This window comes from Thermobia domestica, chromosome 10, assembly GCF_964235325.1.
Source record: "Thermobia domestica chromosome 10, izTheDome1.hap1.1, whole genome shotgun sequence".
NCBI classification, from domain to species: Eukaryota; Metazoa; Arthropoda; class Insecta; order Zygentoma; family Lepismatidae; genus Thermobia; species Thermobia domestica.
The window spans coordinates 65,211,057-65,232,373 of NC_137463.1; the positions used below are offsets into that span (position 1 = coordinate 65,211,057).

General features: G+C 33.4%; 1 protein-coding gene across 1 annotated transcript in view; it reads right to left on the reverse strand.

The window, feature by feature from the left end:
- Positions 1–5,152: 5,152 nt before the first annotated feature.
- LOC145661491 (uncharacterized) overlaps positions 5,153–21,317 on the reverse strand; it is a 159,234-nt gene continuing 143,069 nt past the window's right edge. The window contains exons 40-42 of the mRNA XM_081726808.1: positions 18,086–18,166; positions 12,581–12,688; positions 5,153–5,218 (exon numbers count right to left, since the gene is read on the reverse strand). Coding sequence (XP_081582934.1) covers positions 12,593–12,688; positions 18,086–18,166 — 177 coding nt within the window. The 3' untranslated portion in view covers positions 5,153–5,218; positions 12,581–12,592. The remainder of the gene's footprint in view (positions 5,219–12,580; positions 12,689–18,085; positions 18,167–21,317) is intronic.

Below are 21,317 nucleotides of genomic sequence, written 5' to 3' on the forward strand. Positions count from 1 at the left end.
AATGGTATGAAATAGATTCCATTGCGGTAGAACTTGGTGGACCGTGAAACGAAGAAGGTATCAAGTGCATTTTGCGCCTCTACTAGGAATGTGAGTTGGCATCCTCTAAGGGGAGTGTCCAATGAATGGAGAAGGTTATAATCGGAAGGTGCGACGTTTGGGGATTATGACGCTCCAATAGTATTTCCATTCAAGGCGTAGAATGGCGCCCTGGGTCATACAAGCCACGTGGGGCTTAGCACTATCCTGTAACTGGAGGATGCGTTTGCGATTCAGAAGTGCTGTATCCAGAGTGTTGTTATTTTCTTAACCACGACTCAACTGCTGACATTACCCAGTTGCATTGTTGTTCTGATCAGCTTGCACCAGTTCCAGATTTACGATGCTATGAACATTCCACCAAACACACAGGACGACCTTGTTCTGCTGGTTTCTACTGTCTTGGAACCGGTTCTTGAGATGCTAAAATATGATGTCATTGCCGTGGAGTTTTGTGCAGGTCCCAAATCTAATCACATATCAACATCTTTTCCAGAAATGGCTCTTTCCTTAGACTAGACAGCAAAGAAATACAGGTGTCTGCTCGCGTCGCCATCAACTTGAAATGCGACGCAAGTTGATGGTGATGCTTCCGAATGGTTTCTCCATTCACACTGATTTGTAGTCCCAGTTCCTCATATGTCTGGCGAATGTTAGCCCCAATTACTGCCTGAATATCTCCATTGTGTGCAAGTGTTGGTCTTTCGGCACTTGGTGCGTTTTCGAGTTTTTAGTCACCGTCTTTAAAATTGTTAAACCACCGATGCACTGTCCGCGTAGCCACGACATTGGTATGTCTTCCGTCCTCCTGCAGTTGCATTTGATCAGAGTTTGAACTCATACATTATACACGCCCTTATGACGCTTTGCTGAGGTCACATTTCATCTGGCACAGCGGGAAGTATTTTGGATTCAAGCGCAGCAACAACTAACCTACGCCTTATCTCCATTCGAATTCAGCTCACGATGTGAGGCAAAATTGAATACAGACCTCGAAGAAAAACGAGAGAACTTTCTTTGTTACCTCTATATGTTCTCTCTTTGATATTTAACTTGTCTCTGATGGATCAAATCTTGTACTCCTTTATAAGTTTTTTTAAAGAAGTAGATGAGTCTTCAAAAATTAATGGTATAACAGTTCTTGCGTGACTGTATTCCTCGAAGGGGTAGGTTACAAGTCTATTAAGTAATGTTTTGAATGAATTGCAGAATCATTCTAAGATTTGGAAACTATTTTTAATTTATTTTTCATAATTTGCTGTCGGAATGTACTGTCCAGACTATAATACTGGAAGATATGTGTCGCCCGCAAGGCCATTTCGAGGAGTTAAAGTGCTTTGTTAATTGTATTGTTTCCGTCGATCGTTTGTTAAGAATAAACCGTGGCGAAGAGAAGCTAATTTGTTGTGTAACTAGTGGCATCCAACGAGAGGTTACTTTATAATCTTTCAGCTAAATTGATAAGTGAATTATTTTAGATTTTGAATGAATTTAGTTTTCATGGACTTCATTCTAAACAATTCAAGTTCAAGGCACATTCTTAAGCGACCTTACAAGTTATGCAAGGACAGTTAAATAATAGAAACAGAAAACGGTTGCTTGCTTCGTTTGTATGGGTCCTCATTTTAAACGAAACTGTTATTGGCTAAAAACACACACTTTTTCCCGCTTCTTTGTCGTTTGTTAGAAACAACGAAAAAAGAAGCTACTTTAATATAAAACGAAGGAGTTGCGTTAGTGACCGTTTAAATTTATGGCATTGACACTATTGCGTGTTTGGACAGTGGATGTGTTAGTAATTTAATTAGTTTGTTCTTGTTTAATTTAATTTATTACTACGGTCTTCTTATCTGACGTTATAGCAATATCTTGGTGGCTGTGATTGAGCAAATTCTTGTAATTTAATACTTTAGAAGCACTGTTCTAAGCTTTACCAATGTTCATCATATCTCATGAAGGAGTAGCCACATCAAATTGCTGTAGAGGCATTACGATATTTACTGTTCTTCGCAAACAATATGTGGGGTCAAAGGTGCTAATTACCAATGCATATTCTTTTAGATATGAAACTTTTATACAAGGAAGATTTTCAATAACTTGCTATTCTATTACTCTTAATTTGAAATACGCCATAATATGATGCTGTATGTTCCACTAAGATAAAGCACATTTTATGTGTATTTCCCTTCCCATTTTTGGTGGAGCCGCAGTAGCTTAGTGGCAGGGCGTTCTCCTCTGGTGCTTGGGGTCACGGGTTTCAACTCCGCCCCCGCCAAGTAAACTTAGTGGCGGACAAACACCGTGTGCGTGGGTTTCCTCTGGACTCTCCCGTTTCCACCAACTTTCTTCATTCCACAATTCCATTCATCTCTCATCAACACCGTTCCTTAGCCTAGCCAGCATAACGGTGGGAAATAAAATCAAAGATTTTATTTCATTTTTTCCCTGCCCATTTCCCTGCACACTAACTAATACTAATAATAATATTACTTTAATAGAAAACTCTATAATTGGTTTAGTATTGCGTGTATGTTACTGCAGCATCCTTATTTCATAAGACAAAGATATAAGTGTCGTTTTGTTAGTTTTAACGTGTGAATTTGAAATGCATAATAATCTGACTATCGTGTGTTGCCCACTATTCAAGCAATCTTCACTGGTTTAATAACTAACTTAAAATCAGTTTACATTTAAAGTGTCATGTAGGTAGAATATATGTTGATGTAAAGGGTTGAATGTTACATTAAAATATAATGAGTAATTTAACAAGCTTTCCATAACGCAATGTCTATGTCAATAATCCTACTTTGAAATTATTACGTACCATAATTGATCGCGGAGAAAATTAGCCTGATAGTTACGTAGATTCCTGGAGTTATATATTCTAGCTGAGTTATTGCAATAGCAGCCACAAATCTCACAACGGATCATGACATAATTTCGAAATTAATATAGAATACTTGCTTTAACTTATCTGCTGCTGCTTCTCAATAGCTATAATTCTTCCCAAAATGTTACTGTGAAACGTACTACTATTAAATCACTAGCTTAATATTTGTATAAATTTCAACAATAGACTGGTTCCCAAGTCATTAAGTACAGTCAAAATGTTACAAAAGAGTTCAACCATACATTTTCTAAATTAGGAGTGTACTCACTACAAACTAAAGGACGATTATGGAAAACTGCTTAACTAATTAAGCTAAAAATGATGTTTTCGAGATTATTCAACATCTTATATAATATGTCAGCATACTTTATTCCCATATGTGTCATGAGTTTTTAAAACATTCCTTAATAGCAAAATATAATTTCACTTTAGTATGGTTCACAAATACCTTTATTTTGTGTAGCAAGTAATACACACAAGACCATAAACACTTTCTTCATTTTGGTTTATATTCTCACAATGTGTCAATATTGTAAGGCAATCATTTCTTTTAGACAATAATTCCTCTGTCTATTATTTGTAACACGTACAACATTTTGTTCAATTTTGTGTTACCTGAGTTAAACGACCAAATTTTCGAAATTGTCTAGTTTGTGCTGAGTTTCCGTAATACCTGAATGTGTTGTTACAGTTGACCGAAACAATTTACAAAGCATATACAAAATAAAGCCCACGTTGCTACACTACATTAAAAATAACACTACTACCATGTGACCATTTAGCATATTTGAGCTTATGATGTTGTTGTGAAATATTAAAAGAATATCCAATATATGTGTATACAATACGTAATATATTAAATCACTTCTGAAAAGTAATCCTAGCGAATTTTCCGGAAATAGACAAACATTCAAGTTTACCCAACAATCACTACACAGTGACAAATTCTTTAGCACTATCATTATTTGATTGTCCTATATATACCGAGATAAGATCGGTAAAATAAGTTTAAAATAAGTTAGACATTGAATTGTGGTTAAGAGAAGAACAATTGTATTTGCAAGCGTAATTGTATCTTCTTAACCTTAACTATCACAAAATAACAATACCACTTCATTCATTTAAAATCTCTTGAAGTCAATTTCTAGTTATTCGAAATTCGTATGCACACAATGCATTAAACTATAACTGTAAAATAAGTTTACAAACAATGAAAAAAAACTTATTAAAAGAACGCTATAAAACAAAGTTCTAATAATAGTCACATAACAATAGAGGATAATGTATTTATCGAAACTTTAACAGATTTTTTAACGTTATCCACTGCCATTGCGCGGAAGAGAAGATATGAAATATATATGAATGGTCCAGTTCAAACACGGCTTTTATTCATTTGCAGTAAATCAAGAAATCTTTGAAAAAATTTAGGATCTGCATAATATGTAGAACTCTGAATAATTCAGTGTGTTCATGTGGAAATTTTCAAATATATCCTGTTCTACAAAACGCATCTATCATACAGTTTCTTATGTTTTCTAGTATGTTCTGTAATGGAGAAGAGCCATTTCGATACTGGACTAATCTTATCTGCGTATTATCTGCGTTCATAGTGTCTGTGTAGGCCCGGACTTATAACGTGATAGGCATGTGTCTCACACTAAACGGACGGAGCGACTGATATACGGAGTGGCTGGTATGTGCTTTCTTCGAGGAGGTGCATCAAATATTTTATTACAGAATGTTTTTATTACAGAATGTTGTGTGGAATTTTTAAACCCGCTCCATTTACAGAAATATATTGCTCCTATCAAATGACAAATGGTATAACTAGCGTTATCATGGTAGCTAGGCAATATGTGTATCCTTTCTTGTAACTTCTTTTCAGAGTGCTTTATATGCGGAGATTTGTCCTGCCTACAAACTGCTTCAAGTACAATTTTCACCCATACAATTTCCAGAAATAATCTATTACTGTGCATTTACTTCCACGAACGTCTGCACATTTATGCTTCAATAACTTCTTTATACATCGCGTGGACTGATCACGCATGGAAAAAATGTGGCAGTTTTCTATGTAGATAAATATAACATTTGCGGAAATATTAGCTTGAAAATATTAAAAGTCAAAACAATATCCAGGAGAAAATCATTTAATTACTTAGTTGACAAGTGAGTATAATATTATAAGTACAACTAACAAAATAACAGTAATGATATTCAATGTTTCCCATTATAGTTGATTAACGACTTTGTCCCAAGTGTCTTCGTAGAAGTGGTTCACTTGTCAATCTAGAAAAAAAAACAGAACTGTTGATAAATATAATTTTATCTAGACGCTATAGATAAATAAGCATTATATGTAACATTGAAATGCATATAAGGCACGGTACAAAACAGCACATTTGGAGATAATATACAATATATTAGTATTACTATAACACAGTTTTATTACGCATATTTCTGCTCACATAAACTTCATAACCAATTGTTGGTTTATATGTTAGTATTCAGCCTATATGATACATCATTATTTTGTTCCTAGTTATTCCAGTAATCACATATTTGTAATGTATTTTACATAATTGGAAAATTGTGCATTTAAAAGTTTCAATAAAATGAAGAATTTGGTTTATAAAAGAATCAACCACTTTCTTATCCTCTTCCGTCCTAATGTCCACACCTGTGGACAAATTATTTTAGTGTTTTCTAGATACAACAATTCGCAGTTGGTACTACTGCTTGTCTTATTGTAATGTCTATGGATCACACAACGCAAGGGAGAGTATCAAGCAACTTTGCACGTCTATGGAATGAACTACAACAATGGACAATACAATGAAGAGAATAACACGATCATGTTTCCGACTTCCAGGTTTGCTGTTTGTTATTTTTCTTAAATTTCTTTTTTAATGTTTTTATTGCATTTGTATATTAAAATGATCATGTCAGAAGATATTTTTCCTAAAATAAATACATTCAATTCAACTATCGACAAGCTGTAGCAAATGAAATAAATATGTCCACAAGTGTGGACATTGGGACTGTATTATTATTCTTCAAGGAGGCAGTATGTCCACGTATGTGGACATAAGGTCTGAGTTGTGTTTTCTGTTTCGGAAATGTTGGTCTTTCATGGAACCTAGACCAACTATTTCAAGCAATGTTTTTTCCTGAATTCAAATGAATTAGCATAAAAAATTCTAGTGAAACTTATTATTAAAATTTAGTACAATTAATATTTTTTAGTGTAAAAAAATACTACTCTGCAATATTTTTCATTCCTACCATTATTTGTTACAGGATCTTCCTGAATGTTCTTGAAAACGGACAACCCCTGAAGAATTTCAGAAAGTGTAGGTTGAAAGGATTCAGACAGTACTTTTGATCTTATTAGGGGTAATGCAGACAATGGCAAGGTCTATGAACCATTTATCTGACATCAATGCTTCCACTGATGAAGGTAGTGATAACTTATCGGAATTAACCCCATCATTAGGTCTACACGAAGATGCTTCTACAGCAGAGGATGGTGGCACAAATATTGGTGATCTACGAACATTCTAACATTTTCCACAAACTGTACCATACAGTAAACCCCACCAGATGAAAGAACGTTGTGAGACTGAAAAATGGTAAGAATGTTGGAAGGAAACGACCTATCCAAGGAGGTTCGAATGATAAAACTCTAAAAAGCTATTTTCCAGAGAGAAATCTAGAGGGTAGGAAAGATTGGGAATCCTTAGAGCACTTTTCCCAATATTCCAGCAAAAATAGACAGTATGTACAGATCGCCCAACTCAACGCCACTGAAAACTACAATGAAAACATGGGAGGTATGAATTTGGTCACCGTCTTATCTCGCATTGCTGTTCTTATTATCGAAGAATAAATGGAAATTCGTGTTTTGGTATATTTATTTGACGCTGCTGTTGTAAACAGTTGATTGCAGTACAAACATGACTGCAAGGCACTTGGTGTCAGAGAACAAAATATTCTTGATCTACACTACTTCAAACTTCGCGTAACCCAATCTTTGATTCATTGTGTTGACAATTCTGATACGCCAATATATTTTTTAGAGCAAGATGAAGAAGCTACAAGATAAATACCAGTTGGACGTGCAGTTTCCCACCTGAAGCAAGAAAAGTTGCAATCTTCACTTATCTAAATTATGGACATACCAAATGCAACTCGTTGTAGAAATGAGATGTGAAGAGGAAAAACTAGAATTATATGTACTTCTTGCAAAATATAGTTATGCGTTCTAAAGAACAGAACTATTCCCAAGAATTTCATTCTCATTGAAGTTAAGGAAAATATCTCCATCTTGAAATGTCTGAAAGTTTGTAATGTGTTTCTTATTTTTTTTCTTAATGGCGAAGAAGGTTATTTTGTATTGTCGCTATTCATGTATATTTTCTTTATTTCTTAGCAGTATTTTCTTTTAGTTCCTTTTAGTAAAGAAATCACTAAATGTACGTTTTGAAATAATAAAAGCATAAGGTTTAAGAATTCATTGTTTTCTAGAAAGAAGATAAATTCTTCATTCGTCTACATATGTGGACATATTCCTTCAGCGCCACCTACACACTTACACTAAAAGTAACACTAAATTTTTGTATCATAGGCTCCAAAGGTTGAAGTTATGTAAGAAAAGTATAATTATCCTGCCATGCTGCTTTCATGACTGAAGAGGTTATCAAATTTGGGATATTCGGAGAAGATAATAGTTGGTAATTTGTCAATAAGAAATATTTAATAAATATACGCTGAAAGATGAGATATCTTTGCGTGAACTCTAAATTTATATTGATAACATTTAAAAAATCATGAAAATGGAAAACAAAGAAATATACAAGAAAGCAACATTAATACAGATAGACACAATGCTGCTAATACATATATCAAGGAATTAATCTTGCCACGCCCTTTTTGATCCATTCTATGCTCCAGTCTGTAGAGCAGAACTCGCTGATATCTGTAATTTTTGAGCAGAAGTATGATGGCCAAAACTGGTGCAACACGTCGAATCACATATAGGATGATCTTTTGTATATGCGCCTGAGGTTTTAGAAACATTCACTCGATGTCGCAGCTCAAAAACTGTAGTTGTCACTGTTAAAAAATGCAAGTGTTGCTCAAGGATCAGGGAAATATTTTCAATCGGTACGATTTTGGGAGAACACAACGGCTAAAGTAGCACTATTGCTTCCTGGCAGAATGTTAAGACATTATTTATACTTAAAGGCACCTTTCTTTTTAATTCACTCCCCCTCAGAGCCTGTATTCCTAAACCAATGAGGTTCACTATTTTAATGAAATCTGGTAGAGTGCGTTTCACTGACCTTACTTTTGGCAGCTCAAGCGTCCAACGATAAATAAGAGCATTAACGCGACGGAGTCCAATGGTTCCACACATGATAATATCCGATGTAAAACAATGTTATGGTGCAAAAAGTGTGCCTTCATTACATTGGTGCACCGATAATTCCAGATAGGAGTAATGCTAACATAATACTGCAGGTAAAAGTAGAATTGCGGTGGTGAGCGCAACAGTGGTCTAACTCACATTTTTTTTAAAATGGAGAAAAATCAAGATAAAGTTAAACACATGTGCTTTTTCTACCATATACCAAAAGCAACCATAAGTGGTTGTATGTGTTATGCATTTTACATATATATATATATATATATATATTGTACAGAAAACAACATATGTTTAAGTTTAACTTGATTCTTCTCCATTTTTAAAAATGTGGGTTAGACCACTGTTGTGTACACCCCCTGAAATTGTCTGAAAAAAGAGTAACGTGCTACTCATGATTCCATGCACTTTGTACTAGATACCGATGTAATATGATGTACTATTAATTTAAGCCACAACAATGATCTAAATTCAAATGTACCCCGTTTTTCCCGCAAAGATTAGATTGTTACTGGGGATAACTGGCGCTGTGTAATATTTTCCAAATTGGCAATAGTTTATGGAGGATTCCCTTCTTCCCTCCAGAGTCATACACGTAAGCCGGTTGCACTGAGGGCTCAAGATATTGAGTGGTTCTATATATATCTATAATGTTGATACGTAATTGATTCGTTGAACCATCTAGTTCATATGCGCTGCAATGTGGTTGCATCCCATCTAGTACGAACGCAAATGTTGGCAATGGATAAGAGTGTATCGGTGGCCAAGCAGTATCGGATTGCAAAAGTTGACTCCCTGGTTCGATTTATGAGATGAAAAAAAAAGACAAAATACATTTCAGTTGTCTGCGTACCTTTAGAGAATGGGACTCACTCAGCGACGAGAGATACGTAATACGTGAGCAACCTCCATGAGAAAAGGAGGAAGTGGGAACTTGTTTATTACCATTCTTCAATACATTTCAGAGGAAGAAAATTCGGAGCTTTGCATCTATATCCGCATCTAGATTAGTTAGTGATATGGAGCTTCGCACGAGGGATAGTTTCACATTCACTACCGGTCATTCTGTAGTTTAAAGTCATTTAAGATTCATAAAAAATGTAAATATACAATCACAACTGTGGATCTTAGGTGTTTTCCTTTCAAGCTCAAGACAAAAGAGAAGGCAGATAAAAACAATCAACGGATAACCTGTGAGAGAACAGAACAAAGTTGGAAAATTCAGATCTCATACAAATTTCCCAGCACTGTTGAGTTGTATGCTTATTGCAAAAGTCTATTGGTGGACTAATTACGTATTAATTGGAGTTATGTCTGTATGCAAAGTGCTCTTTGTCTACAACGTGACTTTTACTACATCTGTGAGACAATTTAATGTAGTTGTGTTCTATCGGCTGTCCTCTGTGACACGTATATTTTGAGAAAGTGTAATTTATTTAACGCAGGAATAAGTTAAGATGGTACTCCTTCATGCTGCTGGCACGTGTACATGGGAAGAATCAACAGAGTATTTTATGAGCAATCAAAATCTGATAGCACAATTCTACCAAATGGTTTCGATACTCATGGCTAAAAACAACGAAGCAGACATATCCCGTTTTGAATAGCCCTGAAGTGCTACGTTATGAAGCATAAGTGCAGATGTGGTTCCAAAAGTGACAGACAGAAATGAACAACCAGAAATCACTGAAGAATCACTCATTGGCCATATATCTCTCTCGGGAATGATGTTAACTTAAAAGTAGCATTTTTAAAATATGTATTTGCTACACGAGCTATATGAGAAACGTGCAGACCGAAGAACAGAGTTTGTTCAGCCAAAATCATTTACAGTATACTCATCTAAACCCGACATTGTATCAGAAATAAGGTTACTGTAATTCTAATGGTATAGTTAACAGATGGAACACTATGCACTGTTCTACTGAATAGCACTACATAGCTGTGCATGCTCGCCATAAGACGAATGAATATGTCGCATGGTATAAACTGATGTTTTATTAGACACTTTATCTCCATGAATTTGTTACATCAGACCACTGCAGCACTTTTTGCAGGATATATTCTTGGCATTGCTTAGTTAATTCTATATCCAGCACGATATTACACCGCTATAATGCTCTGTACAGTAGGACAGTTTTAAACTAGGTGATCTCTGGCCAAAAGATTGGTCTATGGGTTTGACTTGTTTTGAAGCTCTGAAATTGTTTCTTTGGGTATATTTAAAGAGGGCCGAAACAAGAGATCACCTGAATTTGAATATCGGATACATTTGTGGGGTAGTAATTGAAATACTACGGAGCGTATGTTGTACATTTTGAGATGGTACAGCAGGGGTAAAAACCTGAACACATGTCACAGGTGTGCTTGAGAATGACGCGACTGAAAGTGTACACCATGTGTGCGCAAGGTAAGTAAATTTGCTCTCAGTTACATGTACAGACTGTCAACTAAACTTTGTAAGCAATAGTATGAAATTTAAAGGGTAACTCAATGAAACCTCCTACAATTTAAAGACTCATGAAGGAAATAAGTATTACGGTTGAGACAGTTATTTTTTAAAACACATAAAATGATAATGAAAAGAATTACTTCGTTCTGACTTTCTCTATTCTTAAAATCTAAGAAAGCCCAAATGTTCCTAAACGCTTAAGTTCAGAACGTTGTTGGGACTACAAATTGGACTCTCAGAGCTTAGATATTCCAGCCTTCAATCTCATGATCTGAAGTTCTCGACCAGCTGTAGGACATTGGTTCGAATGAGGAGCACTTTAAATACGTGGAATCGCAAACATTAAGCGGAAAGTTCTTTGAACTGTCATCATAGTTTGGCTGGTATTCTAAAATAATTCAATTTCATATGCGCGGTGAGAACATTGCCAAATGAATTGATGATTAACATCGGTAGCATACCTAAGCAAAAGCGATGCCCCTCATTCATATTGCTCCTCCACTTAAGGCATCACAGTCGCTCAAAAATTTGTAATTTTATAATGTGCTATTGAAAGTAATTGTATCGTCAATTGATGTCTAAATAAAATACAGGTTACAACAGGATAAATAGAAACTCATTTCTACAATATTTTACATTTTTCAGTAAACAAGTGTCTATTTCCAAAAATGTGAAATATTCTATTGTGTGATGCAGTAATTTACTGAATTAAGCGATGTATTATATTAGATATATATAATGTATCTCACATCTTTGACGATCTTCACAGCCAATTTTTAACTTGATATAAAAAGCATTACCATAACCTTGCCGTTCAATGGAATTCAACAATAGTAATGATTACCATTGAATTTTCCAGCAGTCTTGTTTCTTTCCTACGACTCAACGCTTGATCCATTCTCTTGAACTATATCGTTAGCATATGCTTACATTGTAACACTATGACAGGAAAATTGCATTTGAAATTAGCATTATGCGAATACTAGAGTAGATTCAGAATTACAGATCTGATGTAAAAAAGTAGCAACATTTTGGATTGAAAACATGTAATTAACACCGACTTTTTCCATGCATACTCTTTACTTGTATTCATAATATATTTTTCAAATGCTAGGAAACTTTCTTACGTTTTATATACTGTATATATAATGTTGTTGGAGCTGGTATTAGAAAAAATTCTAAATTACTAATTAATTATTTTTAAATTAAATCATGATAGTACTTTCAAGAGAAATAAAACATTTCTTTGTGTTTCAGTGTCATACTGTAAGAAGTAATTTAAGGTACCTTAATTCTTAAATTATTACAATCTCCATAACATTGTATAACTCAGAAATATGATATATAAAATTTCTCAATGGCTAAGTACTTAATGTACCATGGCTGCGTATTTCAATAGAGCAATGATTATTTCTTAGATGTACGTAAATGTATTAATATCAAGAATAAGATTGTGATTTATTTACTCCTATTATCCTAGTACAGAATTCAATGTCCACCAACAATAACCAATTTTATGATTTTAATATAAATTGCTACGAACTATTTTCATGTCCCAAATATAGCAAACATTGTTGTACAAAGTGCATATTAAAGTTTATACACTGTAGGAAAATTAACAAAAAAATATGAATATTCTCACTAGGTAAAAACAATTTTCGTCCTTTCGCCTTTATTTATGTTAAAATTTTAATTTGCATCTATTAATTTAAATTGGAGTGATTAAAAATGAATAAAAGTGAATGAAAAACAATAAACTTATTTAGATACTTACTTAACATTTTCATTAAACTAAAATATTAGCCGCTAAAGCCAGAACATCAGATAAGTAGTAACCAAAGTCTACAAATAGTTCCGCTGGTATTGGAAGAGCTTCAAAAAACTGCAAAACAATTAAAAAAACAATTAATGATTTTATATTTTTCACACTTATTTTGGTAATTTACATTGCGTTTCTAATAACCTAAAACTATCATCAATCTCTCTATCATATACGCACGCAAAGGGACACACACATACACACACGCACACACATATATACGTACGTATATATATATATATATATATATATATATATATATATATATATATATATATATATATATAATGTTCTATAAATAGTGCCCACCCATCACAGAGCAATATTCTGCAGGTTAAAATAAAGCTAAAAAATGTATAACCCACCATTAAATAGTCAAATCGATTCTTTACTTATAGTACTTAAGTCCATAGACGTTGATACTAGCACCATCTATTAGATTCGGGACAAAATTAAACACTTAAAGTTATGAAAAATAGTTTCTATAAAAATACGTATTCTAGCTAAATCAGTGTAATTTTATTTAGTAATGAATTCAAAATAAAATATTGTCTTAACAAGTTAATGACTCGGATCATAAAACTTGGTAGGTTCAAATAATACATTCTGCTTGATTGCTTAGATCTTATATAATGTCTCAGCGCACTCTCAAATTGATCTCAAAATATAGGCCTATAAATAAATTTTTAATATTCCTTCAAAGAGAGGGATATTTACATAATATAGATATTGTGAAGACAATACATTAATTATACAATTAGATCGTAAATGAAAAATAAAACATAGAACACATTATTCTTAGAACCAGATCAAAATAATGTCTTAAATTTAGAAAATAAGTGTTAAAGAAACATGATTTAGCATGTTCGGCTACCTAGCCAACTGCAAAATAAGATGCTGTTACACTATAATCTATACAATCCATACAACTTCTTTTTTTTAATTCATTCCTGTCTCTGGTAAACAAAGCACATAAATTATTTCATTTAAGTAAAGATAAAATAATATTTTCAAAAAATAATTTTAGCATATTTTATCAAATAACATAATTTTTCACATTCCAAAATTTGAAAAAGTGGAATGATTGTTGGTGCAGTTGAAATATTTTAAAATTTAGAAAAAAATGAAGATAATTGTTATTTAGATAACGTTATTTAGATTGTTATTTAGATAGATAACATGTGTGTAGAATCTAATTCCCATAAATTACGAGCTCATGCATTAAGAAAGAAGAAAACATAGAATAACGCATTATTTGTATTCTTAAGTATACGAAAGCAAATTTTCGAATTGTATTTATTTATTTACAGTTTCAGAAATAACAGTAAAGTATCATGCTTTCTTTAATCATTACTTAAGTAGCATGGCGTGCAGTTTTATGAGCTCTCCTCTACTTTATAATATTTAATTTCATTTTCCTAACTTAATATCGTAATCCGTCCAGCTTGACGTTTGTTGCACCATTCGAAATAGTTGTTGAAAAAACATATTTTTTCACTAAGTTCCTTCTTACTGTTCCCTAAAAGATTTGCGGTGGGCGACATGAAAATATCTCACTTAACATAGATAAAATTCCTGGCGGCCATCAGAACTGATTGCTGAAAAATTATAATTCTTTGATGATTTGCTTCCGCTAGCATGGGATGACCACTATATAGCTGTCATAGTGCAAACGACACAAGCCAACCTGTGCTATGTGGGCACTGAAAAGCATGAATACAATCTAACCAAATCAGGGATGGGCGAAGGTGGTTTCTCTGCACTCAGGCGCGTCAACGTATGTTCGTAAGCGAGGGTAGTGAAAAGAAGAGGGTTTTCGGAACGATACTAGGTTGAATTGAACATGTAATAGTCTAATGCTATTAACTCTCCACTTGTGAACGTAAAATGAAACTTCTGTACACTATGAAGAAATAGACCACTGTTGTAAAATAATATCTAAGAGAGTCACCTTTCATAGTATGTACTCACTTATTTTCCCTTCGTAATTTACACTACTAACCCTACTTATAAATCTAAAATGCAGCATTATTACTTTCTATTTAATTCTGTCGCCTCAAGAAATTTGTTCCTTTCAGAAATATGTATTTTCATGTAAAGTATTCAATTTTGACTGTAAATCTTCCAAAATGTGGTTGCGCTAAAAGTACACCACCAGGCATACCCTTTAATTTATCCTACAGTGTTATTATCTTGTTGCAGATAGGGTTATCATTCCTCCAGGAAAATCCTGGACCGTTACAGAATCGAGATCTGCGTCCCGGTGTCCGGAAAATATTTCTCGGTACACTTCCATGTCCTGGATTTTAGCGAAGAAGAACGGCAGGGAAAATTATAGTTTCCTTTTTTCACAGGATAATGTAGATAATTATTCTCTTCAACTGCTGCGTATGGTAATTCAAAAGTTGATAAAAACAAACTTAAATACATAAAACATGAACTTAATTAAGTTCACGATTTAACTTATTTGACGTTGAACAAAACATCCGTTTCATTGGACCATGGACTAAAGACTTTGCTGCTTAGTTTTGTTGTTATCCTTAGTACTCTGTTTCAATCTGCATCTTCTTTTTGATAAAGGTTAATCAATAATCTCTGAGTGATATTTTTGGTAATTTTCTGCTGACTATTCGAAAAGAAAAATCATTGTTTTCATTGAACAGACAACAAGGGGAATATCTTGAAGTATTTTATTAAAAAGAATAGAAGCTTATGAGGTAGGGGAAAACGAACTCTGGAAGCATAACACACTGAGAAATTAAAAAAAAAATGTTTACCACGGTTTAGGTAAATCATCTTAGAGATTTCTTGACTCAATTCCATCTCACGCCAAGTGAACGTTCTTATGAATAGACACCCTGTACAGAGTTCTCTTCTTTCCTTCTTCATTCTTAATTTACATTTCCTTCACTATAGTTAATCATCTTCAGCTCCTCTCTTAACTTCAGAGCATAATCGTGGAGTACTAAACGGTAAAAAATATGCGAAGATATATCATGTTTTATTCTTCAGTATATAGGATGGACAAGAAGCAATTTCGTGCTAAGGGTTTATTACAAATGGAATAGTTTCTGAATGTTGTAAATAAAATATAATTTTAAAATCTGTCTAAATGACTGAAAAAAGCTGTTACTCAACTGAATAGAATCGCAGACTGCGGAGAAGGACTCCGCAGAATTTTTGTGGGGTTCTCGGCACCACAGAAAACATACAAATATAAGAAAATTGAAAATAAAAGAACTAAGGGAAAAGAAAGGAAACTAAATTCAAATCCACAATAATTCCTAAATGAGGCATTCAGTGCACAATAAATTCAAATCCACTTTTGGTTAATTAGGTGATATCTAATATTTAAGATATTTATATGAAGCTCCTTTCAGTGCTTGAAAGATTCATATCCAGGTAGTATAAATACATCTGATATTGAAAAAAAGATTGCTCCTTTCTTCATGTAAAACTTCGTCATTTTTTGGCTCTCAGCTTTGCTAACTGAACTGGAATATCTTGTTCTCTGAACAAGCCAAATGATAGTGGGAGCCGATATTTTATTAAGTTGAGAAAATATATATAAAATGTGAGTTGAGATTTAAGCAGGGATGGAAAAATCCGAACGTGTGATGCCGATGATGAAAAGACAGCAAAAATCATCTTTACTGTTTTTTCTCACCAAAGTGACGATTATTTTAAATGACAAATTCAACTACAATTTTTGTGCTTCATGTATCCCAAACGACATACGTGAAAATGGCGTGGCCAGAACTAAGGTCGAGGGTTAGGATCTTAGAATATTCCTGGTTACATTACAATACGCTCATCCAGGAATACATATTTTCCACTGTGGTAAAAAAGAAGAAACAAGAAAAGAATCAATTCATTCACAATACCGAAAATTGCAGTTTTAGAAAAGTCAATTTCCAGAATTACCTGGGAAAGAAATCTTCTATAAGCCTGAGTGATTTCCGTACCCCTAGATTCTCGGTCTTGAACAGTTCATTAAACCATCCCTACTGATTTACAAATCCGAAGCTTCTGCAATTTCTGAGGACTTGCATTTTTGGTCCTGTTTCACAGAAAGTACTATCCTGGTAATACTAATGTAGATATGATAATAATGTCTGTTTCAATCGGATGTCATCTTTAATTTCTACAGTTATAGTTAACAAAACACTTATATCACTACTACAAGCAGTTGCAAATGCATTTTATTGTTATGACCTTAAGGAAGTTAACAACACGATACTTTCTTCTGTATCAATCCGCTGCCTCAGTTCTGTAGCAAACTCACACATATACGCATAAATTACTCTAGTTTTTCCTTTCCTTGGACAATGATATAACGCTACCGATGCTAAGAGACTAAAGGCTATAATCTTCGTGACTAAAAAAAAATACGCAGAATGGCAATCTATTCTGAAATCGAGAAAGGATTAGTCAAAGAAGAACGCTGAAACTAACGATCAGCCAATCGGCATGTTGGATATAGTTCTCAGGTACCCTCAATATGACTTATGAAATATGTCTTATAATTTCCATTGACTCTGCAACTGCCAGCTGTAACACCATTTGCGACAATCGATGCAGCTACTTGATGAAAACTCATAGAGTGACTCCTTATCTTTCTAACTGCTTAACAAGTTAATCTACAATGTTGCCACATAGTAACTTTTCACTTGTCTATAGCAGCTGAAGGAGTCCGGGGAGGGTTGTTCATCATATAGTATTTTCGATTTATTTTGAGCTATTCAATAGTGCTCTGTGGTCCGTGGAAGCGATTTTTAAAACACCCAGTATATATATTCAATAATCTTAAACAGATATATTATTAGTTTAAAGCACTAGTAAATATTTCTTACAAAGTTAAAGACTATGAGAATCTTACGGTGATTACATTACAAACTTAAAAATAAATTCCGTTGCTTATTGTCGTATTGAGTAAAACAATTCGTAATTACTTGTTAGTTTTGTTTCGTATCCAATGATATTGTTTTGAAAGTTAATGTGATAGATGATACATATTCATCTCGAATTAAGCGGACATTCTAAAGTGTGCAATCTGCTGTTGGGTCATCGTGCCCCTGACAGATATTTACTTATATATATTCGACGTAAATATTAACATTTACAGAAATTGCATTCTATAAAGTTGTGTTATGGTTTCGTGAATTTCCATTATAACTAACATTTTTTTTAAACTATTACTCCTACCATAGAATAGAATTTATTAGTTACTAGTGAATATCCATATGCAATATTTGTAACTAAGAATAAAACCGTAATATTTTGAAATATGTTGATATGCACCTCAATAGAATTGCCAATTAATATCAATGCAAATACTACTAAAATAATCTCTTATTTATATCGCAACTTAACCTGCACGTCTGTTTCATATTTATGTTCATATGTCAGATTTAATTTCGTTCAATTCCATGTATAAAAATACGCAGTATTATTACTTACGCTATTTAGAAATCTTAGCGATATTTCAAGTGATCCTCGTGCCAGGGATACTTGGAAATGAGCTGCTTGATACTTCAAGTTCTAAAAGAATAGACGGAAGAATGTTAGCCAACTTTTAGGATCAGAAATTAAAATCATCAGATATAGATTAAAATCAGTCATGGCGTTAACATAAACGAAAAATTATAAGAACGTAGCGTGAATACGTTATATAAAACGTATTTGGCATTTTAGGAATATGCACAATATTTGGTCTAACCCTCTATGCAAACCGTAAGTCGGTGAAGTCAACACTTCCTCTTTTAACATTCATCATAGTAAACATGGTAGTTGAAAGTGAATGCGTTCTTCCGCAATCAATTAAGCGTTCCAAGAATATACGTTGTTTTTACTCTAACATATCTACTAAACCCGGAAGTGCTAGAAATGTACTACAACATAAAATATCAATACTAATTGAGAGAATATAACGCAAAGAAAACCAAATCCTTGTCATGAACTTTACATTGTAAATTTATTTTTAGGTAATATTTATAATAGTCATATGTTCTTAACATAATGTCGTAAACGTTCATATTTTATACCCCTTCCGACTACAGTTCTTGTGACAATACTTTCTAGTAACAACTTTGCGCTACAAATAGTTTTATTATTATACAAGCAACATAAGAAGAAATCGATATTCAGCTTTTGTTCTTACCATACGTTCCAGCAAGGTACGCATCTGCTCATGAGTTATGAACAAGATTATAAATCAGATTAACAAGTAAACTTATATTGAATTTTCAAGGCATCTGGTGTAAATTGAAAAAAATCTTAAACGTAAGATATAATGCTGTAAGTGCATGGTCGTTATTTGGTTGGTACCAGTTTGTATATAACAAACAGCAAAGTCGTGGAACCGGAAGAAAGTACAATCAAACAATTAAATATTTTGAATTACCACAGAAGAATCTCTACTCAAGACTGCCTCATTTGCCGTACTAATATCTCTTCGATATTAAGACAATAGTAATGTTTCGACAGTAATGACCAACATGGAATACTGCACTTAAACTCTCATCATCATGGGATATGCTTATAGAGAGATACACAAGCATCCTTACTAGAAATAGTTTATTTGGAAAAGATCAATAGTACTCAGACATTCGATGCTTATGCTCTATTTAGAGAGGTAGATAACTCTTTCTATTTCTCATACATTATTAGAATAATCTTTGCAACGTAAGATGACACAATTAAATTTGTTTATAATCAAGTTAGGATTGTTTTGAATTACAAATTTTGAGTACATTTGTGCAATTATCTTTCAATATGTTGTCTGGAAAAAAACTATTGAAATACAGAATCATCTTTACCACTGGTGTTTCTTGGTAAATAAAGATACTCGCCAGTGAGTTTTACGGCTTCTAGTAACCTGTCATTGTAAAATTGTAAAGTCAGTTGAGCGTGATTGTAAGCAAAGTTTGAATGCTGGGCTACTCTATTCGTTAACTGTTCTCGTTCCGGAAAATTCTAGCTAATTCTGTATGTGATCATTAGCTCAAAATACGCTTTCAGCCGCCATCATTCTTGTCAAGTTTAGTGTAATGTTAAGTGAGGATGAAGTCTATCAAGTCTGATATCCAAACCACTTTAATCGCATGTTGTCTAGATGATGTGATTGTGAAGTCAGTGAGCATGATGTTGCGATCATAATATAAGGTAAACTTAATTTTGAATGATGTGAATTGTGAGGTAATTAGTTAAAGTAGAATTTATCGTCCCTTTCAACACTAATACTATATATGACTTTGGATAACAGCTTAAAATAGAATGTGAACCGAATTATCCCCACCGAAATGCCATCTGATTTTCTGCGCTGAGCTGTGAGTTTGACTACGCATAATATATATATATATATATATATATATATATATATATATATATATATATATTAAACCATCTTGCCAATAGAGATGATCGACATTACTTTCATTATATCAGTAAGTTTTTTTTATTATGAATGTTTGCCTATTTAACCAAAGGAAGCTTCATGGGTCACCATTTCGACAGTTCAGAGTAGGTTTAGGAATCAGAATGGATATTATTGAATGATATTTAGTGCTTCATTTCAACGCCAATGTTATATGAGATGTAAGCCCACTTTTAAAGATAGAATAACGGACCCCGTAATGTTAGAACCTTCTCTTCCACTAGTAATCGAATCTGTGATCACATGCATCCAGGGCGCAAATGAAAGCGTCTGGATAATGGTCGGTATGTAGAAATGGTTGATACGGTAGAAGTTTATTTCTGATATGTATTAAACCAGTAACGAAAATTTGAAGTTTGAGAAACTTTTAGGTTTTATATTCCCATAATTGTCTCCAGACGTTAAGAGAGATTATAATAAAGGTAATCAACGTACTATTGGGAGGAACAAATTTTGAGGAAAGAGGTAAAGCTAGAGAAAATTGATGTACACGTTTTTTTTTTCTACAAGAAATTCTACTTGGTAGGAGATGTGATCGAAGAACGGTCAACTTGCTCCGTAGGTGAGTGATTACAGTGGCTAATTAGAAGCATGTTTTGCTATACATATTAGGAAAGAGAATTGGTAATATTATTAAAGATATATACTAAATACCAATTATTATTATAACAATAGTGGGATCGGATTCTTTTATATCATACTACGAATAGAAGGCAGGTCTTACGAACCGAAACACGTATTAAACGCAAATCGTACTTGTTGAAAAGTATGCTGTTGCATTCAGAAAGAAATCTCGAGTGAATCTTTGCCAACTCTACAGTGTGCTTAATGTAGATTAACCAATACGACACAAAAAGATTTTCACTTACATATAGTGCCATTTTGACGCAGGAGGACATTTTAGCTAGTGTAAAGAATGGCTATGACCAGTTTACGGTTTACCTCTCTTGTATTTAGTTCGATTCCATTGATGTGAGCTGGTAAGCCATAATACATATTACTGACGCTAATTAATAATTTTCTGGTTTGATATTTCACTTTCAGAACTAAATGTATTTATGATATGTCAAGCAACATTACTGTAAAAAATACACTGAATACATTTTGAGTATTTTTCGGTATGTTTGTATATATATATATATATGTGTGTGTACGTACATCCATCATAGAGAGATTAATAAATATAATTATTGAATGGGGCTGCAACTGGATTGTTTAGTTTTATGTGCAATGTTTTATGTATCTTACCAAATCTGA